Here is a 27,154-nt window from a genome sequence, read left to right on the forward strand (position 1 = left end):
TTTTCATGATATTAAGCAGTTGGGCAGGAGATCTGACATGGTCTACGTAGCTTTCTGTCTTCACCCATCAGAGAAAATGGATACTCAAAGGTTGTCCCTGCTGATATGAAGAATCATGCAAAAGGTGGGTTTGTTGTTGTTTTTAATTCATCTCTATTCTCAACTCAGAAATGGACCTGCATTTGTAGAATGATGGTATGAAGCATTTTGGGAAGAGGAAAACACGACACTTTGTAATTAAAATAGCAAAATTGAGCTAGTTAGTAAATGGTTAGTTAGTAAATAGCCTAAGAAACGTCCACCTCAGCTGGCACTGCCCATGAAGAAACTGTTCCTCGACAGCCCAGCCTGCTGGTGCCAGCACCTTGTCTCAGCCAAATTCCCCTTGCCCTGGATGAGGCTGAGCTCCTCGCCTCCAGGCGCCGTCATGCTGTGCCACCTCCCTCATCCTGCTTGCCAGTGTTTCAGCTTTGCCCAGGCACGGGGGCTCTGCACAGAGAGAGCCCACCTTGGTGGACACAAGGCTCTCCACCTTAAAGACCAACAGCGGCCGCCACCGCTGCTGCTCTGGCTTGTGCCAGGAGATGTTTTGGGTTTTTTTTATCCAGAAGAGTCCAAACTCCTGAGGGAATAAATGTGGTTTATTGCATACTTGTCCCGTTTCTTCAAAGCTGGACTGTGCCATGCATGAGAAATTTTTTGGAAAACAGGCGCAGAAAGGATGACTTAACAAGGCAGCGTTGTCCTCTGCTGGGCCAACGCACTGCCTGTTTCTCTGGGGTTGTCAGCAGCACTGTTTTGATATGAATAGTGAAAATTCCCTCTTGTGCTTTGTCAACTGAGGAGTCCAGGGCTGTCCTGTCAGTCAGTGTAAAGATTCACGTGTGTTTTCCCAGGATTACACCTCTGTCCTGTCACGCTGTCGTGCCCGTGCCGTTACGCTGGAGCGGTAGCTCACCTCCCTCCAATCCCCCCTTACATGGTTTGTGAAGAGCACAACCCCAGCGCCATACGAGGGATCGAGGTCCCAGGCCGCTGGCACACGTTTCCGCGTCCCCGCTGCTAGAGGACAGGGGCGCGGCGGCCCCGGCCGTGGGCAGCATGCAAGGTGGCCAGGGCGCGAGAGGAGGTGCCCCTTTGGCCAACATCCTCGAATCTCCCACAACGCCGCTGCCAGGTAGGGGCCTCGTGGAGTCAGGGGACGTTGCAGCCTTTGGCCTCGGCGGCCTCCGTCCCCTCACCAACCCCTGCTCCCCCAGCGGCCCTGCCGGGCTGGGCCTTGCCCCCGTGGGCACCACAACAGCTGCCGCCGCTTCCCCTTCTCCCCGCCGCGGCCGGCGCCTCTCCCCGCGCCCCAGGCAGAGGGGCGAGAGCTGCCGGTGGGGCTCGGCAGGGACCCCGGGGCGGCTGGGGCAGGGGCACAGGCGCGCTGGTGGACGGGTGCGGAGCGAGGGGACGCAGCCGGCCGTGCGCAGCACGACGGGCCCTACGGTGCCACAGGCGCCACGGGGCACCGCCGCGCCGTCGGCCTGCGGCCCGGCACACCGCGGGCAGGCCGGGCGGCTCCCTCCCCTCCGGCGGGCTCGGGGCCGGGCCGACGCTTCCCGTCGCTGCGCTTCATCCCGCCCCGCTCGGCAGCGGCGGCCGCGGGCAGCTCTGCCCCGGAGCGGGCGGCCGCGGGGCTCGGCGGAGGGGCGGGCGGGGCGGGGCGGGGCGGGCCGCGGGCCCTATAAACACCGGGCGCCGCCGCGCTCCGGCCGAGTGGCGCGGTACAGCGGCTGCTGCGGCGGGACCGGGCTGAGAGCCGCCGAGGGGAGGTGAGCGAGGGCCGGCTGGCCCCGGCGCCGAGCCGCCGCGGGGGTGGAGGAGGACACGGGGCAGGCTGGAGGGCCCGCGGCAGCCGCTCGGCGCCCGGAGGAGGGGGACGGGGACCGGGGCGGCGTGCGGCTCCGCGGGGCGCGGGGGAGCCGAAGTTTCCCTGTTGACAACCCGGAGGCCGCTGGCCGCAAATGGTTGGTCCGGGCGCGTTAGCCTGGGTGCCGGCGGGCTCCGCGGTGTGCTTTGCCTGTTACCTGCTCCCACAAGTTTCCCGGCGCCGGATGCGTGGGCGCTGTGGCGTGAGTGGGTGCTTCTGGCGTGGTGAGTTTCTTCTTCTTCTTGGTGGGTTTTTGAAAGCAAGGAGGTTCCCCCCCCCCCCCCCCCCCCGAGAAGTGGGTTTCCAGGCTGGCAGCCCCGCGCTCTGCCCGCGCCTGCTCCCCGCTGCCGCCGGCTCCGTCCCGCGTCCCCGCCGCCCCGGGAAGCGGCCGGGCCGCCGCCGCGTCCCTGGGCCAGCGCGGGAGCCCGCTCCCCTCACGGGTGCGAGAGGGTGGCACTTCCCCAGCATCGGCTTCATCGTAACAGCTTGAAAACTGGAAGTTGGTCACTTCATTACTGTCTCCTGTCTGCTATGAGAGAGAGCTTGCTTGTCTTGTACTAAAGAAAAAAAAAATCATAATTCAGTTAGTAACTGAGATTTTCTTTACATAACGAGTGATAGAGAAATAGGAGAGAAGTATTTACAGCCACTGCAGTTTGGGGAGGAAAGGGTGTATATGTTCTGTTATTGAAACAGGATTTGGATAGTGCTGGTGGCATCAAATTGTGTGTTGAAGCAGAGAACTGGTTAGCTAAAACTCTTATTTTGGCTCCCTTTTGAATAATGTGGGAGTGTGCTTCATGTACTGAGTTCTGGGAGGATTTGGAAATGCAAAGTACACCTCAGGAGAGAGTCTTTTGTCTCCTGGTTAAAATGGTGTTCAATGTCTTGGCTCAGTGTTGTGCAACGCAGGAGGATCTTCACAGAGAAATAAAACCTTTGGAGATACCATTGTGCTAACACTAGGTGTTAAAATGTCAGATTTCCTTTAAAACTCGAGAATGTCTGCTTATGGATTAGAGGCCTCAGTATGATTTATTTCTCTTGCCCTTTCTCATGTCTGCATATGATTCTGAAACATGGTTTGGTTTTTGTGGTTTTAATTTCATTCTTGGGCAACTTCCTGAAAGAGAAACCTGGTAGACTGATTTTTTTTTTTTTTTACTGCACTGAAAAATGACTTCTCCCTTCACTTTCTCTTGTGTGAACATTTAGTAATGTCTTACCCCCTGCTCTCCACAGGAATTCATTAGAAACCTGGTTTTGTAGGGACTATTCACAAAACATACGTAGGTGTAAGCAGCTGTACTGTCGTGTAGCTTTGAAAAAGGGGAGAAGCTGTGGAAATCCATGAGCAAAGTGAAAAGCAGCTGCATGCTTGCTGAGTGATCAGATGAGTCGTTAAAGCATGTGAGGTGAAGACCAATGCAAATAAAAAGGCAGAATGATTAAGTAGATTGATTCAAATACATATAAGATGTGCTAGCTTGGAATTCTAGCATTTTATGGGGTGTGATTAAATCTGTGAGAATAGCAGCTCTTTGGCACAGGAGTAAACTTTGAGCAATGAATGCTAGTCCACAGCTTCTTTACAATTATGGACAAGTTGTATGTCGGACAACCTGTCTGCAAATTTTGTCAGTGCTCTTAAGATGCTGAAAAGCTGCTTATCTGGACATTACCCTTGCATCTGCTACCTAGGTATCAGGATGTTACAAAAACTCCTCTTTGCTTTGGATGGTGTTACGGCCATCACTATAGACAGCTGTCTGTATGTAACGCTATATACCTCCTGTGGGAGGTGATACAAACTCATGTCAGTACAAAAAAGAAAACAATAGAAATCTGCAGTGGATTTTGTCTCAAGGTGTGTACAGAAGTGTTGAAGCTTCTGTTTGGTGTTGTCATTGACAACCAGGAGCATAGCATGTCTTAGTGGCATGCGGAGACTTTTAGTGTGGGTCTCTAAATTGCACAGCCAGAAATGTGTTCCAGTTCTAAAGCTTCTTAACAGCACACTGTTAGGCAGAAAAATGTCAAGCAGTGAGCCCAGTAAGTTGCACTAGGCAGTTTTAGACTAGATTGAAGTGTGTGTGTGTGTATAAAAACAGCCTCACCTTATTGCTAGGAATTAAAATGGAGGTGCATATAAACTGTGTACATCTACAGCAAGGGAATAGTTCAGAGGGAGCTCTGGCTAGAGATTTGTGTTGCTTTGGTGGTGGTGGGCTCAGTAGCTACCTGCCTCATGCAGCCGGTTGCAGCTTTTGATTCTTGCTGGGCAACTGCAGTGCTCATGCTTGAAAAAGCTGAGGCTCAGTGGAAGGTTTTTCTTGGAAGCCGGAGTTAGGGTTTTCTGGACCGCTTGGATTGCTTAATCACAAACATGCATGAGAGAGCATGCTTTTGTAATATTAATTAGGGGGAAATCCAGCCTAATCATCAGAACACTTCCAGTTAGTTGGTCTGTTAACTGGATTCTACTATTCTTTAGGGTCAAAGGTTTTATACATGGGAAGACAGGGAAAAGACAGATTAATCATCACTAATGTTTAAAGTGTTGCTGGATGCAGTCATCTTTGCACGCCTCCAGGCATCCTCCCAATTGCCTGTGACATAACTTACAAATCGTGTTTTACAGCAAAGTATTAGCCTGTAAGTACTGTGTAATTCAGTGCACCTATACTAACCATAAACAACTTTTGAATAAGGAGAGCGATAGAAAGAATTGCCTCTCTAGTGTTGGAGAGCAGGTAGCATGGAGTAGCCAATCACCTACATATGAATTAAAGGTTAACAGTGTAAATTAAAGAACTATGAAAATATGAAAAGGTTTTTTATTGATGTAAATAGCTTCTGTGTGTGAAAATATGAGAAAGCTGAATATGTGCAACCATGTGCATGTTAAGGTATGTTTCCTCTGCAATGGCTAAAACAATGGGGTGAGAAGTGAAATAGATGAAAATAAAGGTGGTAGCATTCTATAGCTGTATCTACACAAATGTTTAGGCTGGCATGCTATGGAAAAAAGCTGTCCTGTGGTGTGCTTTTTTTCTGTCTCCTCTTTAGTAGTAGAATCTCGTTCACTACTCAACTACATGAATGCTTCTGCAAGCACAGTGGAGGTCACTGCTGAAGTTTGAGCCAGTGATCATGGACAGGAAGAGGATGGGGCAATTTTAGTGATAATGCTAGTATGAGCCATAGTTTCTCGAGTTGTTTGTCATGGCCTTGAAATACACTTAAATACTAGCTGAAATGCTTTATTTATCCTTTAGCACCTCTTCTTGAGCAGTGTCTGTGGAAACACATGAGTTTTGGCAGCTACTGTATCTTGTCTGTGGTCTGGTGTTCACCTTTAATAGCCAGAAAGCTGGTTTTGCTTATATTTCCAGGCTGAAATCAGGAGGTGACTCATGCTGGGGTCTGATAAATATGCCACAAAGTGGTTTAAGTATGAAAGCATGTTCATCTTGTGGATTGATCTCCCCATGGTGGAAATCTCAGTCTTGCTGACCATACTCAGCAACATGATGTAAACCATGTGCTTCGGGCAGCCTCCTGTTCTCTTCCTGGGCTTTAGAAACAGCAGCCTGAAGTTCTTTTTAGTGTCTTAGGACCATGAGAGCAACTATGGAAGACATCAAGACTGATTACCAGTGTGTTCTGAACTGAAGGCTCCTGCTCTAGGCTGTGTATATGTAGTGGCCTCAGCATGCAGGTAGAAACTGTTTGTTTGTGAGAAATTAGTTGTCAACAGACTGTAAGCTACAGTTGTAAATCACACTGGGGTTTTCAGCAGCAGTATTGAGAAATGTTGGCACATCTTGGCTCTCTTAGTTCAGCTGATATGCAGATGATAAGAATTCATGTTCATCAGCTATGTAGCTTTGACCAAGCTTTTTCTTCTTAAATGCTTTTCTTATTATTTAACAATGTGAACTTCAAGTGTGTATTTCTGCAGAAGGGCATGTTGTGATATTTAGTGGTGGTCCTCACTGCTTCTGAGATGGCTGTCATCTGGTCTGAACTGCCAGCTTCTGTGGGCCAAAGGTTGTGAGTGGTTTTTGAGGTTTCTTGTTTTGTTCTAATAGGAGAGGGGCAGTCTCTGTCATTGGCTCTGACAGGTCATAGGTACAAAAACAAGAGGAGAACTGAATGTACCTCTAACTTTTGTTCTTCCATTCTGTTATCTTATTACTTTACATCCTTAAGCAACCTAAGAAATCCTAGGTAGAAGTTGGTGGATTTATCTGTTAGCTATATATGTCTCATCTTGCTATATACCTTCCTCTTCCAGAAGGAGTAGTTCATGTAGCTTTCTCAGCAATGAAGCAAGCTTGAGGCCTCCAGCTGCTCTGGCAGCTCAGCTTAAGAGGCTGCTTTCCCAGCTAATTGCCTACTTCCTCTGCTGAGGTTCGTCATCTGTGTTACAGAAATAGCGACGGACTGTGCGGAGGCTTCTCGGCCAACGCAGCTCACAACTCAGCCTACAAACTTTCAATCTGAACTGAATCAGATGGTTTAATATAGCAGGTCATGACCTGCTCTTGCAGGATTCTTGTGCACAGTTCATATTCAGTTGTCCCTTTTTTTCTACAGAAATTTAAGTCTTGCCTTTCCAGAAACCTGTAGTAAAACCAGTGGGATTAATTGGAGGTGAGGTCAGATTAATGAAAAGAGCATGTCTTCTTAAATACAGGTCTTCTAAATAGCTGTTAATTCTCTTATTAACTGGTTAATGTAAGTCTTCTTGCAGATGACTGAGGAGGTGTCTATCTGAGTATACAGTTAGGGTTCCCAGCACAGTGCTTTGTTCCCTCATCCTTACTGGGTGTGATTCCTGCATCCTTACAGCATCTGTGACCTCTGATGCTTTTGTGGTTGGCTGGTTGTGCTTCTGAAGCTAGGGAGGGGAAAAAGATGAATACAAGTAAATGTCTATATGCTGTAAAAAAAAAAGTAAGTATTTTTATCCTTTTTTGGTAACAATTAAGCTAGTTCTAAAATAGTTGAGGAAAGGCTACTAGAAAACTAGTATCTGATGTTTCTGTGAGCTTAAGTCTGTTTCAGTGATGCTGATAGAAAATAGATCTTTTTTTATCTTCAATATTAATAACTTTAATCCTTGGCTATATTACACTTTAAGAGTTAGATTTGTTATCTAATATTTCAGATGAGAACAGGGTTTCTAAATTCACTTGCAAATAGGAAGCTGTTGATTATAAATATTGTACAATATGATTAATAAATAAAAGGCTAGTCACCTATCACTGCAGATCTCCAACCACAAGTGGAGTTAATGACTAGAACAGTGCTACTGATATCTCCAAGTATTTTGTCAGATGGTAGTATTCCCTAGATACAAATGCTTTACAATACAAATACATATCAGCCACATGATATCTAACCAAAGCCTATGTATAGGTTAGATATCACGTGGCTGATATGTCCTGCCATCTCTCTTAGCTTCCCAGGAGTATAAAAAATATTATTGCTCCATAGAAATTCACTACTTCAGTAGTGCTGTAAACCCAGACTGAACCATAGGGTGTGGATTGATGGAAACTGGGCTTTGTAGAGTGTTGTTTAATCGGAAATACAAGCACTTCTTTTGTAGAGTAAACTAAACCTAAAAGGTGTAGAATCTGAAGGCAAACAATCATCTGTCTTCTACTCTGCAGCAACTCGCATGCCTTGTCAAACCTCTACTGAAATTTTCACTATTGGTTTGAGGACTTGATTCTAGGTCTTTAGTGTTTGTTATTTTTTTGCAAAGATTTTTTCTTTGCTTGACAGTTCTCTAGGTCTGAGTATTAAAGATATTAGTATGTTAACCCTTCTGAAGAAGGATGTGTACTGGGAAGTTCTCGATGTTCAATCTGCTCCAAGCACAAGTCTCCATGCAGTCTCAAAGTGGCCATGGAGCCATCTCCACAAGGCTATTTCTACTCTCTCAGCCTGGCATGTGCGGGAGATGGGGTATGTGTCACTGGCCAGCAGATTAAAATGTACCTGGGGAGAGGAGGAGGAAGTTTCAGGTGGCTCTGCAGGGGTATAGAGGTGCAAGAGTCCTGGTATGAGATGAGTCCTGCAACAAATGAAAATGAATAAAGGTACTGGGTTTCCCTTTAATGGTCTTTAAGGAAGAAAAGAAGGCCAAATACTACAGCAGAAGTGGGGGTTAAGGTAAAGGTGGTGGTGAGGGACATGAGTTGGTAAGACACCAGCTGTTGTTAGTCCAGCACCTTGTGGAGTTACTTCATAAATCTGTACTTATGTAGCCCATTACCAAAGAGTTAATACCCTGTACCTTATTAATGGAAGCTTGCAATCCTGTATGTTTGCCTGTGGTTCTTAATGAGCCTGTACTTGCATAGTTAATGTACAGTAAATGTGGGAACTGTGGTTCCATGAGCCTTTTCTTCCACAAAAACTTCACAATGGGAGCCTGGGTTATGAACCTGCTGCTAAGTTTTAGGCTAATGCTTTAATCATTGAACCATCATTCCCTCTACTGTGGTGAATCTGGAGCAAGAGGGTATAGCCTCAGTGCCATGTTGTGAAACACTACTGTGCTGCCATCTTTTTGGAAAACAGGTTCTGCAGCATTAGTCATGATGGGCTGACTGTCCCATGCTGTTTCTTCATTATGTTAAAATAACCACATTGCATCAAGAACTTGAGATCAACAAAACCACTTCTTTAGTAAAGGGACACCAGTAAATTGAAAACATAATTCTCTTTAATCTTCCTGATACTGTAAGACTTGATAACAGATCTTAGAGGAGGCTGTGGAAACTCTGCTTTAAATACAGGAGTAAATAACACATAGAAACTGTAACAATAGTTGTTGAGCCTGCAGTAATGAGAGAATACAGATAAAACTTGAAAATGGTGGTGGAACTGTAAAGTCCCGGAATTGTCTCCATAAGCCCCCTGCCCTGTGGTATCAGCAAATTCTGTATTTGCTTCATGAATTACAGAATCATAGGATGCTTTGGGATGGAAGGGACCTTTAAAGGTCATCTCGTCCATCCCCCCTGCAATTGGCAGGGACATCTACAACCAGATCAGGTTGCTCAGAGCCCCATCCAGCCTGGCTTTGAATGTTTCCAAGGATGGGGCAATGAAGCAGAGCTCAAGTTGGGTTTTTTAATTACCTGTAAATGAGGGATAGAAGTAAAAGCAAATGATACATAAATGCCTATCTGTGTTCTTGAAACTCTGGATAGTGCTTGTGTAGTTGTAGTATGGTTACAACTAAGTGGTGAAATCAAAAGCTGTCTCTGGTCAACTTTACAAAGACTGATTTCACATGCAGTGAACTACCATGAACTACCACCAAATCCTGTAGAAGACACACAGGTGAAAAAATCAGTCTGGCTTATGAACAGGAAACACTAGTCATGAGGCTACAGAAAACTTTAAATGGAGCTTGCCTGTCTGTTCTTCATGCTAAATGGAAGCTCCCAAGAAGTGGTGGTCAGGGCTGTTCATAAAGAAGCACTAAACTCTAGCTTTCTGCTCATGTGGGAGCTGTGCTTGGACAAAGAGGTGGTTCCTGTCTAGGGCCAGCCACTTTTACAAGCCAGTGCTCTGCTGGGAAATTCCCCCTTGGCAGGGAAGGCTGGTTGGACACAGCTGAAAGGGAGGCGTTCCAGGTGGAGACAGTCCATCTTGAAACAGACACAAATGCAGTAACAAACTGAGAGAATTAGAAATAGCAGAGAAAGGATTAAGGTTGAAAGAGGAAAGCGTCAGAACCAGTACCATGCTCTTTGCACTTGTGTGCAACACTGGCTGTAGTGCCTGAAGTCAGACTCATATCTTGACATAAAAAATGTTTTTTAAAAAAACTTCCAGCTTATCTCTGTGTACAAGTTGTTTATCTCGTGTGCACAGTAACTTATTCCTCTTCAGAGCAATGTAAGTACTGAGCTGTTTAAAAGCTAGCAATCATGCTTTCTTAGTAATGCTCTGCCTATACTACACCCTCCAGGTATTGAGTAATAAAAATCTGTTTTGTTGTGTTAGATATGTTTCATGTGACCTGACACATTGATATAATGTGGCTTTTACTTTTGTAATCTATGGGGATGTCTGTGGGTTTTTTCTCACTTCTTTAAAGCAGGAAGCAGTGGAAAGAGTTGTTAGACAAAAGGGAAGAGCCAATGTTCAGGACGTACCAGAAAACCTGGAGGAAGGTGAAACATTTCAGTCTGTTGTGGAAGAAGCCACTTCTGAACTCGCCTGCATTCAGACTGTGGGTACTGCTGCTCCAAACCTGAAAGCATGTTTAGATGTAGCAGAGGCCAAGCAGCATAGTAGGAGAGGATACTGAAGTTGAAGACTTCAGGATGTAAGAGGCTTAGGCAGAAGGGGAGTTGTGACCACCTGTGAGGGGGAGGAGAAGCCTACCAACAGGCTTGAGTGTTTTAATATGCTGCCAAGTGTGCATCATCTGAAAAACAAGACCCAGCATGTGACCTTCCCAATGCAACCAGAGTGGTCTCATTGCTTTGGAGAAACAATTGCTATGTGCTCAGCCAGCTCCTTAAATGACTGTTAACAAGTCTGGTTGAGTATTTATTCAGTCCTGGAGAGAGTTAGTTAAATGCCTGAAGTGAAACTGCTCTCTTTGAGCTTGCATGTCAGTTGAAATAAGACTTTTAAATTAGTAGCACAGATGGCACAGACAAGGAAGCATCAACATCTCAAACTTGGAGAAGTTCCCAAATGTTTTGTCCCAAGCCGAGTTTCTCTGGGCACACAGGCTGCCCAGTGCCTGCCATGTGGGCTCAGGGGCCCTGAGCTTTTTGGGGTCAATATGGTGAGACCAGCAATGCTGTGAGACCCTGCTTCTTAGTTCTACTCTGTTTACCTGTGCCTGCTGCTGTTTTGGTTATAGAGTGAAGTCTGGTGTCTAAACTTCCTTATGCTTGATGTGTCTTTAAAGAAACTGCAGGATCTGTCTTGCAGCTGCAAGAATGTGCCTTTTGGGTTATACCTTATTGCTGTTGAAGTCGGGCTTCAAAATAAATGCTTGGAGGTGTCTCGTAGTATACTAACATACATATGCAGTTGGTACAGATACCTAAAAATCTATGTCCAGTTTGCTGTTTCTTCCTCAGTTCACTTCGAAGTGTTCTTCAGGCTCTCTGGGGCAGGTCTTTCCTCCAACTTAAATTTAACATCTAGGTATTTTTTCAGCTTGTGTTTTTGCCTGTGATCTTGAACCAAACTAACTTCTCTGCCTCTTAGGAAGAGTGCAGCAGCTCGGTCTGGCTCTCTGAAAACGAAGACCTTCCTAAGCTAGTTCTTTCCTGTAGGAGGATCTCCATGCTCAGCAGCTTTTTGTGGCTGAGGACGTAACTTCTCCCTGCTCCACCAAATGCCTTCCTAGACACAGATCAAACTGTATTAGTGTAACTTTGCTTTTGTACCCTTTGGCTGGGGCTGCACGGCTAGAAGGGGCGTCCCCTGGGTGGTGGATAGGGGATCCCTCTCTGGAGGGTGCACCGGATAAAATTGAAGAAGGTGCCGCGAACCAACGCAGCCTAAGGGAAGGCCACCCTGACAGAAAAACCACTGGCCCTCCAAGTCATGGGGGTTGGGCAGGAGGCCAACTACCTCCTCCCGGGGAAAAAAAATAAAAATAAAAAGTTGCAGAAACGACGAGCATCAACTCGGAGATGGAGAAAATCGGTAATGAAGTGAGGAGGAGGAGATGGAACTGGATCGGTCATGTCTTGAGGAAAAAAAACCAACAGAAGACTGCGCTGTGGCCCTTGGGACTCCAGAGCACGCAGCCGCAGACCGACCGAAGTGGAAGAACGATGTTTGCGCCTTGTGTGCCTCCTGGCACGGAGAGAATTCAGATTCAGATTGCTTTTGTACCAAGCATTCTGTAAATGCAGGCCGAAAGCATCGTGTCCTCTTCGTTGACGTAAATACTTCCATAATAACTTCAACTATGCATTACGTGGGTGATCTGAATAGCTGAGCCTAGTGGGAGTTGACTATGCTGCCTAGTATGTATGAGGGTTAGTGTTTGCAACACCGGCTAGAGGCTGAGGTCATCTGGATATTGGTAGCCTGAAGACATTTCGTCATCTGTCATGAAACAACACAAAACTACCAGTGCATGCTGCAGTGTTCCTCTCCTGCCTTCCCCAGAGCTCTGTGCCTGGCTGGACTACTTGTCTAAAAATACACAGTGGCTTAAACTAGGCTCTGCAGTTATTATGGGTAGTAACTACTAACGTAGCAGATGTACAGGACTTGGTGTGGTGCAGTTCAGTGAGGCAGGTGGAGAAATGGAGTTCTCGGTACGCTTGCTGTGGACAAGGTATCCCTCATACAGCTGAATGCATGACACTGTCATCTCTTTTGTTCAGAAACTTTAACATTAGGGTTAAGAACTGAATTCGTGTAACAAATTAAATTTGCTTTTTGTTTTTATTATTCTCTAGATGCATTTCTTTGGGTCAGTGTCAGTATTTCCATTGCTTGTTTAGAAGCTTAAGTTGTGGGATGTTGTCCTTTAAGTTCTCAATCTAAGAAGTGGGCAGCCTACCTTGAAGAGGGGTTCTTTTTTTAGTCCATCATCTTTCAAAAACCCACATTTATGTAAATGAATTTGCTTATGCACCTTCCTCCTTCTCAGCTAACTTTGTAAAAATATAAAGGTCAGAGGCAAAGAAATGCCTAGCTTGTATTTTTGTTTGGCTTTCTGAAGCATTAGATTCAAATTTAACTATCACTAAGTTTTTAGCTTCAGCATTATGAAAGCTCGTTGAAAGCTTGTTGGTATTCTGTATCGCAGGTCAACTGTTTTCCATCCTACACATCCTACATCCTTTTGGATTTTTTTCTCCTTGCACTGTACTTAAGCTGTTTCTTTGTTTCAGGATATGCAAATACACTTCTTGTTATTGAACTGCATAGAAGTTGAATATATTGAAATGTGTGCCAGAAGCATTAATAACATGAATGCTGCTTCTGCTTGGAGATGAAATGAGCTCCTCAGTTAGCTGGTTAAGATATGCAATGGGCATGGCAGGGCCAAGAAGTGACTGCTCTGTAGTGCTGAAAAGTGGTTTTACTCTTTTCCCGTGTGCAGAGCACTGCGCGACTTTGTTTCACTTACTGAGTAGGTATCTGCTAGATACTGTGCTCCGAAACGGAGACCAGCCTGCCCTAATGCTGTAGCAGGAGGGGGAGGTTAGGCAAGCATGGAGACCTCTGGGGAAATCCAGGTGCAGGAGGTAATAGTTTTTCCCTGAAACAAAAAAAGCTAAAACAAAATCATGCAGCAGTGGCCTCAGGAGCAGAGTCAGGTTGTTTTGACAAGGCTTCACACACGTGTCATGGGGAAAATGTAAGGCTGTTGGTAGCTGTCACCCTGAGTCTGGCAGGGGCTGTCACCAGTGAAGTAGAAAACTTGGGACTTGCAATATGTTGTGGTAAAGGCAAAGAAGAGAAATGTCTGACTTCTATTAGGCTTGTGCAGATGCAGTACATAAATGACAATGATACCTTGTTTTATTTGGTTTTATAGAAGTGTTACTCCTGTCTTTGCCCTCATAATACACTTCTGGCACGGTAATGTGTCAAGGGTAGATATGCTCAAAATAGCCCAATCTTTTCTAGTTTGCTGGCTGGATCAGGTGGAGCTGCCTTGATCAAAAGCAGGGTTTTTCAAATTACAGCTCAAATTGTGTGCTCTGTGATTGCGTTGTCTGTCACTATTCCTGGCCTCCATCACTATATGGGACAGGCTGTATTGCACCAATGTTAACTGTTTGCTTGCTTGTAACTGCATCTACTAAAATCTCTAATAGTTTTGGGATTTTGTGTGTGTTTTTTAAGGGTTTTTTGTTTTTGTTTTTTTGCCAAGGTACTAAGTAAAGGTAAAAGTCTGATTAATATTGGAATTAAGAATTTTTGTTTAAACTGCCCCTTGGGTTTCCAGGTAGGGAGAAGATATGGTCACCAAACCACCAAAGAAAACCCTTAAACCCAAAACCTAGGTTCTCTTGGAGTGGCAAGCCACGCTTGCCTCCTGCAAGGCAGCATTGCCATCGGTGTAGAGCTGCTGCCTGTGAGAGAGGGAAGCCTTCCCCCAAAGAACAAAACTAGAGTTTTCAGGTGGTTGGTTTGTGCTAGTATCAAAGAACACTTAAGAATATTCCTTAACATTTTTAATAAAAAAGTACGTGTTCACTGTCCCTGTCAGGCTGCTGGTCCTGCCTGCGACCGCTTCCCGCTGTAGCCACTGGTGTGGGCTGCAGGACAAATCTAGGAAGTGATTCTGGTAGCCCACTTCAGGGGGGTCAGATGGCATTTGGGTTTTCCTCCTCCAAGTCTCAGCTGCAGCCGGCCAAATCTAGTCTAGTTTTCAGACTAAGTTTGAGCAGTGCCAGTTGATGGCTGGTATGGAGCTCCTTTGGAAGGAATTGTACTTCAGTGACTCCAAAACTGCTTGGGGGAATGGTAGGTTGATGGGAAAGACTTAATTAGTGGGCGGGCTGTTAACCTGCTTTGTTGGACAACATTTTCACTTTTTCTTGCATAACTTAAATCAGTCCAACAGGTTCCCCTGGTCACAGCTATACTAACAGTTGGGTTGGGGGGAGAAAGATGTCTCAACTCCTGTGTTACTTCTTGTTCAGCATTTGGTTTATTCTATGCTGCAACAGCAAACTTTGACAAAGGCAATTCTGTCCCCCTGAAATGGTGTAGAAGAAAGTGGAAATGCTGTATTTGTTATGTTCAAGTGTTTTAGCACAGTTAAAGTACATGCTATTAAAAGATGATTAAATGAATCTGTACAAACACCAGCTGGTTTTCTGGTAATCAAGTGCTCCAGCATGGTTTGAACTTGGCAGCGTAGGTAGGCTGTGCAATGGCAGAGCTCCTTGGTGCAGTACGCCCTTTCGTGTGAGTGGGAGGCCGCTGTGAATAACGCCTCAGCCGAAACGCTCTCCCCGCCTGAATGCTGCGTCTCTGCCGGCCTCCAGCTCGGGGACTGCTGGAGCCAGAAGAGCAAGTGTGCAATGCTGAGCAGAGGGCTCCAGGGGAGGGGAGACCCTTTTTTTTTTTTTGCATGTAGTATGCAAATGACATTTTAATCAGTTGTATACCTTCTGCAGCCTGATTAGCCTTCAGTGAACTAGGGAACTAGTTGACTCCACAGCGTGTCTGAGAGACTTAACACCTAAGTATGCTGTTGGAGCACCAAGGTAGCTCAGTGGGCTCGCCTGTTGGTCTGAAAGTGGAAGTAGGGACTCTTGAACTGTGCAACTGAAGTGTCTTAAAGTAAAAATATTGTGATTGAACTTCTCAAGGGTGAGCAGGGAACCTAATTTCATGAAATAGGAGATTATTGCATGACTGTTCCTTTTTTCTTAGGGCAAACAGGTACTTAGAGGATTGAATACACTTCCATGAGGAAGAAATATAGCCTAGTAGTTAGAGTGCCTAGTGTTTAAGATTTGGGCTTGGTTCTCTAATCAGTTGCTGAGAGGCCCTGAACAAACTGTTACTGCCGCTTGTGCCTCAGTTCCTAGGAGGTCATGGGTATAATGATACTGAGTTCTGTTAGGTGTTAGATCTGCAGATGAAGATTGGCCTATTTTGAATGTAAACTTCCTTCTGTACCCGTTAGCTGCTGAATTTTCTTAAATGGAAAAGTACAGGCTAAAATCCAAACTTAACCTTGCATTTTAAAAATCTAAAATTCTTCCTCTCTATTCCCATCATGGAAAATGCTAGTTATGTGGCTAACTCTTATTATTCTAGGCAGGTGTAAATTCCCACAACAGAAGGTCTGTTTGTATAGGTATCTGTGCTTCTGTTCACTGCAGAAAATCATCTATAAAATGTACTGTGCATCACATCTGAGTGGGTGAGGACCATACCACAAGGCTTCTTAGCACTAATTTATCCTAAAGGGCAGTTTAAATAGAATGCCCAGACTCCATTTAACTGAAACACAAAGCTAACTGAACTTGTGTGCGGTAGGAGGCAGTCTCCCAACTTGGTGGCTTTTGTCCTGTTATATAGTCACTGATATCTGCCTATTTTATGGTTATCTCTGCTTCTGGAAACCCCTAGACCTAAAATACTGGTAGCAGTAAAATGCAGGTGAGTCCCATTGCCAGAGCTCTGTGGATGGTGTGTGGAGCATGTGCAAGACTTGCCTGCTCTTGAGGTAAATAAGAATTTAAGTTGAAAATAAAAATGCTGTGCTTCTGACTTAACTTTCCCCTCTTGTTCTCTTACAGGTATCTCCAACCAGAAATCATGAACTGGCACTTCCCACTTCTCTTTGTTCTTGGGACTTTAACATCCGTATGCTTCCAGTTCAGTTTTTATCCTCTGGAGGAACTGAGCTCTGATGTTGGAATCCAGGTCTTCAATCAGATAGTGAAAGCTAAGCCTCAGGACAATGTTGTTGTTTCTCCTCATGGGATTGCATCAGTTCTGGGGGTGTTGCAGCTGGGTGCTGATGGCAAGACGAAGAAGCAGCTGACAACTATGATGAGATACAGTGTAAATGGTCAGTGATTCCTAAGGTGGTTTTGAGTGTGTTTTGTCAGAATCTTCATGCTGTTTTGAGATGGCTTTTAAAGTGTGGTAGATTGCATCATACACCAATTAACTGTTTACCAAAGCACAAAATGGACATGCTTGAAGTTAATTGGTAATTGGAGTATGGACACGTACGTATTCTTGAACTGGTTTATAAGTGGCTTTGTTAATGACTTCAGGGCCCTGGCTAGAACTGCTTTTGTCCTTCCAAAATTGATTTTCCAGAATAGTGTGGATGGTGGTCCAGTGCCAGCACTTTGCAGAAAGGCTGCAGTACCCCATTTCAGGCTGTACTGAACAGTCCTTAGATGTGCCACTCCTTTGATAACAGGGCAAGAGAATATTTCTTGTCACCACATTGAAACCAATGCAAACTCTAACCATACAATTAATACCTTCACTTTGCTCTTCAGCTTTGTTCATTTGTTTCTGCTGTCAGGATCCTTGAACCTGTAGTTCTTGTAGTGCCCTCTTCTTGAAACGGCCGTTTCTGTTTCTGTACCTGACACTGCATGCATCTGTGTTTATATTCCTCTGCCAATGTCTGCCCCTCAAGAGGGTGTAGGCTGAAGGTTCTTGCTGCTTTACTTTGCATGCTGAGTATGTTTGTGAGTGTTTGCCAGCAAGACTTAACATCTTAGTGCCAGCATTCTGCCTTCCTTCCAGAAATAGGAAACACTCCAAGAGGTAAGTGCTCATTTAAATCTTGAGCAGTATTGTCATATAACATATTGTCCTGTCTTCATTTGCTTTGCTGTTTTGGTTCTGGGTTTAAAGTACAGCAAAATCATTTGTCAGATTCAGATGTAAATGCTGTAGATTGAAATCTCTTCATGGGATAATCAACTCTTCATGGGATAATCAACTTCAGGAACATTTGAATGCTCAAAATGTAAGTGCTTGCAAAAATTTTGAAGCACCGTATCAACTGGTTTTATTTGGCCTGCAGACTTTCCAGTTCTAACTGTGAGACACAGAGGTTCTCAAACTCCTTAGAAGGTAGCCAGTACCTTGTTACAGAGACTTGTTATGGGGTGCTACCTATCTCTTTGCACAGATCTACTCTGCTCTTGTTCATGATTACCTTACGGTCCTTTGGCAACTGCAGCAACTGCTTCTTTGGAAAGGTAATAGTTGGAAAGTATTTAATTTATCTTTAGCTGTTTTTTAATGCAATTTAGCAGCTGGAAGCAAAGAGGAGAGCCAGCATCATGAGACCAGCCAGCTCTCCCCGGACCACCAGCAAGTGCTCCGTGGACCACCAGTGGTCCACAGAATACAGTTTGAGAACCTCTGTTATGGTATGTTCTCAAAAAGAATTTGCCCATAATATTGGAGAGTGAACATGTAGAAATTCATACAAACAGTACTGCTAAAGCATTCATGTTACATGAAACAGCAAAGCCATCTGAGGCTTTTTCTTATATGCAGCTGGGAAAATAACTCTGAACTAATTTATTCCCTTCATATCTCTTATCTCAAGTTTGTCTACATAAGGAAGCAGTATGGAAATGTTTCTGTCTAAATTGTATTGGGGGACGTAGGGAGCCCATTAATAACTGTGTAAAAAAAAAAAAAATCTATCCAAGGATCCTGTTCAATATAACAGTTGAACATGAAGTTGTTTGCCTGGCAATAGCTTCCCTGTGTAGACAAGCTTTCATTCATAAGCCATAACAACGGGGAGAACTGGGTATGGTGAACATAGCAGTTCTTCTGTGCTGCCATATGCCTTCTCTCATATACAGTGAAGCAGCTAGCAAGCACTTGATAGGAGCTGCTTTGAGGTCCTAATGATCTTGACTGTAAGCACTGGAACCTACTGCTTTCCCTTTTTCCTTTTTTAAAGGCAAGCTCATGTGTTAAGGGATTGACTCCTGCTTGTAGCTGATTTAGGCCAGGACCTAGTCTTTGAGGAAACTAAGACTTGACTTGAACCTTATTATAGAAATCTTACAGCTTCCTTTATTGTCCGGTAAATGAAAACAACTTTTGCTTTGCGCTCTGAGGTTCAAGACCACCTGCATAATCCTGCAGACCTGTTGGCTCTGAGTGAGCAGGCTGAGCCCTCGACTTTCTTTGTCACTGTCACAGAACTGACAGGTGACCTGAGCTTATGATATGAAATATATTTTGGAACAGTCTGTTCTGTGGAACAGCATGGTTAGTATCTCCACACTAAGACTTGGACCTCAGTATTATCCCTAGCACTGTCTGTAGCATTCTGAGCAGACAGCTAGAGGGGCAGCAGGCATCACAGTGAAGGTCATGTTTTGCTGGGAAACAGTAGTGTTCTTCAGACGAGATATCAGAAATGGGTATTTTGGAAGGCCTCTTGGAATGCCTGCTTTGGTCTCCTTTTCTGGTCCAGCACTTAATGTCTGACCTTTCATGTCGTTAATAGTTGCATATAAAGTAACTGTTTGTTCATCATCTTATTCTAAATTAAACTTGCTGTTCTTTCCAACTAGGAGTTGGTAAAGCGTTAAAGAAGATAAACAGGCTCATAGTCTCAAAAAAGAATAAAGACATTGTTACAATTGCTAATGCAGTGTTTGCAAAGAGTGGCTTTAAAATGGAAGTGCCTTTTGTTACAAGGAACAAAGAGGTGTTTCAGTGCAGTGTCAAGAGTGTGGACTTTGAGGACCCAAATGCAGCATGTGATTCCATCAATCAATGGGTGAAAAATGAAACAAGGGGTGAGTATTGGCAAGTTCTTTTTGTGCATGGCAGGGTGGTATCCAAAACCTCTCAGATTTGGATGGAAGTACTGGGAAAAGATGGAGAGGTAGAAAGAGCTCTGCCTTGCAGCTGGAAACTGTCTTTAAGCTGGCATTAGTGTGATGTTTTAGAGCTAGTGGGCCAGAAATCTGCAGTCTCACTGCCCCAGCAGATGTGCCTGTCTGGTGGCCTTGAGGGATGTGTATAGTGTGTGTGTGCCCATCTGCCCATGGGATCAGGGGAGTTTCTACTATTCTTTGCCTTCATACAACTGGTGAGAAATCCAAGCAGAGTTCTCTTGGAGCTATGCTTTCTCAAACATAAAAGATGTTTTCGAGCAACTCGGATGTTTGACTCAGTAAGTCAGACTTGTGGAAAGCTGTAGAGCAGTTCAGCTTTTGCTCTTACTGCCTTAAACTCTTGCAAGATAATGGCCATGTTCTTAGGAGTCATGTTTAGTGGAAGATTTTTAATTAAACTTGCCTTGACAGAACTCTACATGGTTCAAGCCTCTTGTCATCTAGTTGTCAAGCTTACATATGCTAAAGCTAGAGATCATGTTTTGCAACATATTCATAGTCTAGGTGAACTGCATGTTCAGTATCTCCTGGAGTTAAAACCAGTGCCTCCCAGATGTGAGGAGTGTGATAATGATGTTGGATGTGGCATTTGTGAAATGAGGCTGTCAAATTCTTTCTCTACCACATCACCAGTTTTGCATAGCAATGTTGCAAGCAGCATGTGAATGGAGAAGTGTTTCAGCTGAAACTGTTACCACTGTAACAGTCTTAGATCTGCTCACATGCTGGAAAGGGTAAGGCCCTGTTAGTTATAACATCAGTCTATTGATTAGCAAGATAGGTTTGCTTTCTAATTATCCCAAAGGTTTAGTTTTTGACAAAGAATACTGTTGACTTTATGAACCTCAAATGTATTGCCCCATGACGAGCTGGCACACTCACAGATCAAGAAGCCTAAAGTAATATGTGCTTCAGGTTCTTAATGAACATTTGGCCAGTGTTATGATAGCAAATACTCAGACTTTCTTTATTTTTTTCTAGGTATGATTGATCAGGTTGTAGCTCCAGATGATATTGATGGCAGTTTGACCAGACTGGTTCTAGTAAATGCTGTATATTTCAAGGGCTTATGGAAATCACGATTTCGACCTGAAAATACAAAGAAACGTCCATTTTATGGAGCTGATGGGAAGACCTACCAAGTTCCTATGCTGTCCCAATTATCGATCTTCCGCTGTGGTAGGTTCAGTAACTTCCACTACCACCAACAAGGGTTGTAAAATTTGCTCTTTTCCTTCAAACTGAAACAAGAGTTTGCTGTACATGTGGTGTTTAATGGTATTGCTTATTGTAGCTGATGTAGGAGGCTTTGTGTTACAGAAGTATCTTGTACTGCTGAGGTATGGATAAGCTTGCTGTGCAAGGTATTTAACAGTTGCTTAAGGTTGAATAATCTTGTCAAAGTACTTGCCTTATCCTGTTGTCTTTAAAAAGGAAAATCTGAAGTACACAAACCGAGAACTTTGTATGTTACTTCAGCTTTGCAGTAAGAAGTAATCCATATTTTTTAAGGGGTGAGAATAAAGGAAAATTGCCAATAGAAACAGAACCCGGAGGTTTATCTGGTGATGAGCTGTGTATGAAAGAAAGATTGGAGTAGAATCAATCTATATTTTACTGTATAATAAAGAGATGGGACTTGCACAGTCCCCAGTCCTGTGGGAGCCAGAGGAGCACAGGGTTAGTATGTTGGCATGCTCTCTCAAGGTGTGAAGCTGCTTCTCAAATTCAAATTGAGTCACAAGTGAAAAGAAGTTCAGCAGGTTCAGCCAGATTTCCATCAGAGACTCTGAGCTGACATAAGCAGCTTGATGTGACTGACAGTGTACTTCAGAGCTTCTGCGTTGCAGCCCTGTGGGGATTTTATTGGTCAAAGTAAGATTGAAGCCGTGATAAAAGGACATCTTCTGTTGCATCCTTCCAAGAAGAGAGCAGCACTGCCTGGAACTTGCTTCCATGTGTGCTAAATACAGTCTGAGAAATAGGCCTTAAAATATAGCTTGCTATAAATCCAAAAACCAAGACCCGTTGTGCTTTTAAAGTAGTGCTCAACTAGTATTAGTAGATTTGTGAAGTAAACAGCTGTAACTTTCTGGTCCAAACCCATGTATTAAAGCAGATGTAATGCAATACTTTGAGATAACTGCTGCAAATGTGAGTTGAGGGAGATGGGGAAGCCTACTGCAGTGTATACTGCTTATCTGTGGAGTTTGAAAGAAGTTCATAACTTAAGACGGGCTTTAGCAAGACTTGTCTTAAAGGCTTTTGACTTTTGATTCTGATGCTGGTTAAAAACTCCATTATGTTGGCCTATGTTTAAGCTAGGAAAGCTATTGAGGCTAGAAAGGAACAAGAGAAATACTGCTGAGTTAGGACTTGTTTTAGGTTAGGTATCTCCGGATATCCTAACACAGGGCTTCTATCTTATTTATACTTGCAAACGGATCTTTTAAATTTCTTAAGCATCTTAAATCCCATCAGTTGACTGTGAAGGTGGACTCCCCTCCTGTTTGATATGCCTCAGTAGTAACGATAGTAGCACGTAGCAGATCAGGAAAGTAGTACTTCACTCTTGGACAGTTTACCTTTTGTTACTGTTCTGTAGCTGACTTCTGCAACCAGTATTTTGATCTGTAGGCCCTAGTCTGAAAACCACTGTCATAATAAAAGGAAATAATCAAACTGCCAAGCATGACAGAATTCCTGCAAAATAAGTGCAATACTACCAGTTTTCTAGCAATATGAGCTCAGTCAAGGCAGGTTGCATGGTTCTGGCAACAAGATGAAATATCTAATGAAGATGTCGATTTTCAGCTTGGGCTGACAAGTGCAGACTTACATGAAGAAAGGGGAAGGATAGTAAGATCTTATTGCTAGCCAAGAACTTTCCCAGAAACCCTGTCTGTAGCTAAACTGGCAAGTTTTCACTTGAAACTCCTATAAAAAGCGTTTGCTTCCCAGTCATATGCCAGGAATCCCACAGTAACCGAAGGGAACTTGGAGGAGGAGAGGGTTGCTCAAAGACAGTCTTCCTGGCACTTGCTGTAACACACAGAGGTGTTGCTATATCACTCCTTCTCATCTAATTGGCCTCCTGCACTGCCTCAAAGTGGCTGTTCTCCACTACCTGGAAGGACTTAAGACTGCCTCCTAGTAAGATCCTTATTAAGCAAGAAAATGAAGTAAATACAACAGACTACTTCAAACAGGAGCTCTTCCAATAACTCTTGGAGGAAAAAGAGCTTGTCTACAAGATTTCTTCTTCATTTTGGAGAGAGAGTGCTGCTTTTTCTTGCTTTTTTGTTTCTCAGTGCTCAGTTGGTTTTGGTACAGCTGAGATCTGAAGTAGAGATCCAGCTGATTCACAGACCTGGTGATTTCTGACATAGCCGGCTTGCCACTCTGGGCTGATGAGGTTTGTCTGGGAAACTATGCATATCAAACTCAAATTAGTGTTTGCTTCATGGTGTCATCCTGTCTGTGCTTTTTGTCAAATTAGCATCTGTACAGAGCCCATGCCACTTTTGAAGGCCTGCCTGGCAGGAAGGCAGGCAGTCTGTGGCTTTTTAGAGTCAGTTTGAAGATGTGGGCAAAGCTGTCCTAACGGACTCTTATAGCATTAGATGTCTAAAGGTAAAATAGAGATTTAAGGCTGTAAGAATTAGGCTTATTAGCTTTGCTTATTTTTTTTAGGCACTACAAGTACTCCGAATGAGCTATGGTATAATATCATTGAATTGCCGTACCATGGCGAAATGATAAGTATGTTGATTGCTCTGCCTACTGAAAGCACAACGCCACTGTCTGCTATCATTCCCCACATCAGCACAAAAACAATAGGAAGCTGGATGACGACCATGGTAGCAAAAAGAGTGCAGGTTATTTTACCTAAGTAAGTACTAATATAATCCATTTCTCCTTCAGGGAATGTTTTTGGGGTCATATATGTATATCTTCTTGGATACAGGAGAAACAGAGTGCTTAAGGCAACCTCCTGCATAATACTGATGCTCTCTTTTTTTTTTGTTTGTTTGTTCCAACTAGATTTACAGCAGTAGCAGAAACAGACTTAAAGGACCCTCTGAAAGCACTTGGTATTACAGATATGTTTGACCAGTCAAAGGCGAACTTTGCAAAAATAACAAGTAAGTTATTTTTTTGGAATTGGTGGTCGTTATTCATGGTTTCTGGCACTAAAAGTGCTGTTTTATTAATGCAGTTGTCTGTTTTGTCTTGGATAAGTGTTACCATGACATTGGAGTTAAGTTTTATTTTGTTGCCAGCCAAGCATGGCTGCTTGCTTCTATTGAATGCTGCAGTGGCTTTTCCCTCCCTTGTCTTGCATTACAGCAGTAAATCATGTTGGTCAGCTTCTTAAAATTTGATATTACAACCTGAGGGTCTCAAGCATTGTTGAAAATCTATGGTAGGACTTCTAACAATACCATACCTTAGACTGTAACAAATACTGCAGTTGCAGTATTTAACTTAACTTTCCCTGAAGTATGTGTTTAATGACTTTCTTGAGCTGTAGGAAAGCTCAAGGACTAATTTCCAAGTTTAAGGGACTGGACCAAACCAGAGCTGTAAATATTAGTATCTGAAAATGGGGTGTAGACATTTTTGAACTCTTGGCTCTAAAATGTTATCTTATTTCTGTTCTCTGTTTCCATTAAACTCCTGATTACCTTCTACAGAGAAATCTAACAAAAAAGCCTGCCTTCTGCTGGCTTAATTTGAAAACAAATTCCTGTGTTTCACTGAAAGCAAGGTGTCTTGCTAAGTGCTTTTTTCACCCCAACATTGAGTTAAATGGGAGTGTAACTTAAATTCAGATAACAAATGACTGAAAAATATGCTTAATTAAAACTAAAAATGCAAGTGAACACTTCTAACTTAAACCATCAAATAAGAAAACCTAGTAAATAGGGAGGAGGGTGGAGTAAGATAGGTTATTCCCTATTTTTTGTAATTACTAACTTAATGACTGTATTCAAAGATGTTACCAGTGATGGTCTTCACTGCAACTTCAGGATTTCAGCAGGATTGTAGCAGCTTTTATTATTCTTAGCCATGCTAGCGTAGCTGCTAGCTGCAAGGTACTTCAGGACTATTGCAGTTAGTTTTACTAAATGTGCTGTTCTCCTTGGGTTTTTCAGGAGCAGAAGGTCTTCATGTATCCCATGTTCTGCAAAAGACAAAAATTGAAGTTAGTGAAGATGGAACCAAAGCTTCTGCAGCAACAAGTAAGCAACTGTACTGATAACTGTCAGACTTGGGAAAACTATTTTAGAAGGCTATACCACTAAGCAAAGATAGCCCACTTTGAGACCATTGCAGGAATGTGCTCTGGCTTCAGATCAGATCAGTTGATGGATTTTATGTAATTTCTCAGGAAAATCCCAACTTGCCAATATTGATCAGACCATTGGTATACTCTAAAGTATAAACAGGCTTACTTCTAGAGAAGTGTCTTCTAATAGCTAACACTTTGGCCTCCAATGTAATGTTCCTGGCTATCCAGGTGGCAAAGAGGACTAAGCCACTACATCCTTTGGGTGACAACCCAAGACTTCCTTTCAGCTTTCTGTGGGTCTTGTGTTGTGTCTTTTTAATATGGTTGCTATAAGCATATGTGACCTGTGTGGCTTTAAATGTCTAATTTGATAGGTTTTAAGCATTTATCTCTACCTGTGCAAGCTTCTAGTATACACTGGGAAACTTCACTTTGATAAATATATAATGTGTTGCAGTACTTGCTTTGTCTAACTTTAAACCTTATCTTTCTTGCAAGCTGCAATTTTAATAGCCAGGTCATCCCCTCCTTGGTTCATAGTAGACAGGCCGTTCGTATTTTTCATCCGGCACAATCCTACAGGTAAGCAGCATTTGTATGTACTTTTTTTTTTGCGTAGAAGTTGAATATCAGAGACCAAAGAAGACTGGAGCTCCTTGAATAACTATTGCTTTAAAAAAAAACATCCTGGAAGTATATTTTTATGCCTTTAATATTAACTTATTTTATTTGGAATACAACTTAGAACAGGAAAAAATACAAGTATTGGCTGTGAGGTTAACAGAAACAAGCATGGCAGGTTCACAGGTACAAAAGAAGTCTTTAATACTCGTAGTTCCCCTGAGTGGAAAGGAACGAACTGTAACTGATAGTGAATTGGTGAATATGACACAGCTTTCTGATGGACAGTAAAATAGTGCTAGGGCAAAGGCTTGAATGGGGGCCTTAGGGATCTAGGGTGTTGCCCCAGCCTGCTGTGAGCAGAAGTGAGTATTCAAACATGGCAATTGTAGTTTCTTTGCAGTATGGGTTGACTCTCCTAGAGCAGAGATGCCCCAGTTACTTTGAATAACTCATCTACTTGCAGTGATACATGGATAATAGGTATGTTAGCTAGTAGGGAACAAGATGTAGCTGCCAGTACTGGGGGAAGAGTAGGCTCCTGGCAGCAGTCCCCATCCCAAGGCTCCACAGAGCATCAACAGAACTGTGTCTCTCTAGAAATATGAGCTGGTCACCTATCCAAACATGCTTCCCTGGGTTCGCAAACTTGAGGGAGGCTAGACAAGACTCTGACGAGGTGGCTCGGCTGTGCTCTGTGGACTTTATGCTTTCATGGAAAAGTTTAACTGTATTTACAGACTATGGTAATCCTTGTTTTCATTTAATCCCTCAGGTACAATCTTGTTTATGGGACAAATAAACAAACCTTGAATGTGGAGAAGACTTTCTTCATAGAAGTAAACAGACTGATGTGACACACCCCTGTTCTATTAAATATTTTGTACACTACTCTTTGACTTCACTCAAGAGCTAGTTTTAACCACTGACTAGGTTTTGAAACAGGAGTCGACATAGTTCTGGCTTTGTGGGGAAAAATACAGATTGAAAGCTACAGTATCTCTTCAAAATGTCTAAAAGATTCTCTAAACTACTGAATGGTTACCTATGCTAACAAACTTTTGAGCTTTTTCTGTATCTACTAAGAATTTTATGTATGGCTTTTGTGAGAGGATTTTAACAAAGAATGATAAACGTTTCTATCAATGTTGGTTTCTTGTGTGTGGAAAAGGTCTAATTTTGTAGATATCGCCTATCAAGATTACTTTTGGTTCTTGAGTATCTTGGTACCTGGATATTCTTGGTAGAAATAGATTAAAAGTTCTAGCAATTTTTATTTTATATAGTGCATGTATCACTGAGAGTTTTAAAACTAATGTGGTGTTAGATACACATCGCATTGTCCTGTCTTATTGTAATGTAAACTTGTCATTGCTAGTATACACTTTCTATTGGATTTAAATTTTATATTTGTTTTTGTACAAAGGAAAAAAATAAAACTGCATTATGAACAGTCAATGTTGTGGGTCATGGATGTGCTGATGGGTATATTTGAGTCCAGAGCCCTGTGAAGTACTTGTTTGAGACTTCCTTCTAAGGAAGGTGAAAGAAGGGTGGGTTTAAGGTTGTTTGTTGTGTGGTGTGTGTTGTGGTAGTTTATTTGTAGTTTTCTTTTTTTCTGCCTGCTGCTGATTACCTTTTCTGCTGAAGTCATTCTGCTGTGGAAGAATTACCCATAGGTTCAGTATCTGAAGAACAAACTCTTTGTATTTGCTATGCCCAAGTTACTGCTAAAACTGCCAGGTGAGGACATCTCAATGCATGTTTGGGGCCTTTCCTCCTGTTCCCTATGGTGTAGGTTATGCACATTTGCATATCTTCAGCCCCTTGCAGGACTTGCCTGAGTGCAAAACTCTTCAAAAGATAAGCAGTAAATCCCTTTGGCTTGTCACAGATGGTTCGTTGTTTGCAAGCATGTCGTAC

The 27,154-nt window shown here is 43.3% G+C and overlaps 1 protein-coding gene across 2 annotated transcripts; it reads left to right on the forward strand.

The window, feature by feature from the left end:
• The first annotated feature begins 1,769 nt into the window (after nt 1-1,769).
• Nucleotides 1,770-26,607, forward strand: SERPINE2 (serpin family E member 2). Of its 2 annotated transcripts, XM_082319182.1 has the most exons (10): nt 1,770-1,817; nt 16,207-16,481; nt 17,695-17,814; nt 18,985-19,212; nt 20,296-20,493; nt 23,008-23,206; nt 23,359-23,459; nt 24,474-24,560; nt 25,109-25,192; nt 26,007-26,607. In XM_082319182.1, the coding sequence occupies exons 2-10, from the start codon at nt 16,226-16,228 to the stop codon at nt 26,042-26,044; spliced, it is 1,311 nt and encodes a 436-aa protein (XP_082175308.1). In that variant the 5' UTR covers nt 1,770-1,817; nt 16,207-16,225; the 3' UTR covers nt 26,045-26,607. The 2 variants fall into 2 exon arrangements, with proteins under 2 accessions (XP_082175308.1, XP_082175309.1); XM_082319183.1 differs by lacking the exon at nt 17,695-17,814.
• Nucleotides 26,608-27,154: the final 547 nt, after the last annotated feature.

Source organism: Platalea leucorodia, assembly GCF_965183815.1.
Source record: "Platalea leucorodia genome assembly, chromosome: 8".
Taxonomy (NCBI): Eukaryota; Metazoa; Chordata; class Aves; order Pelecaniformes; family Threskiornithidae; genus Platalea; species Platalea leucorodia.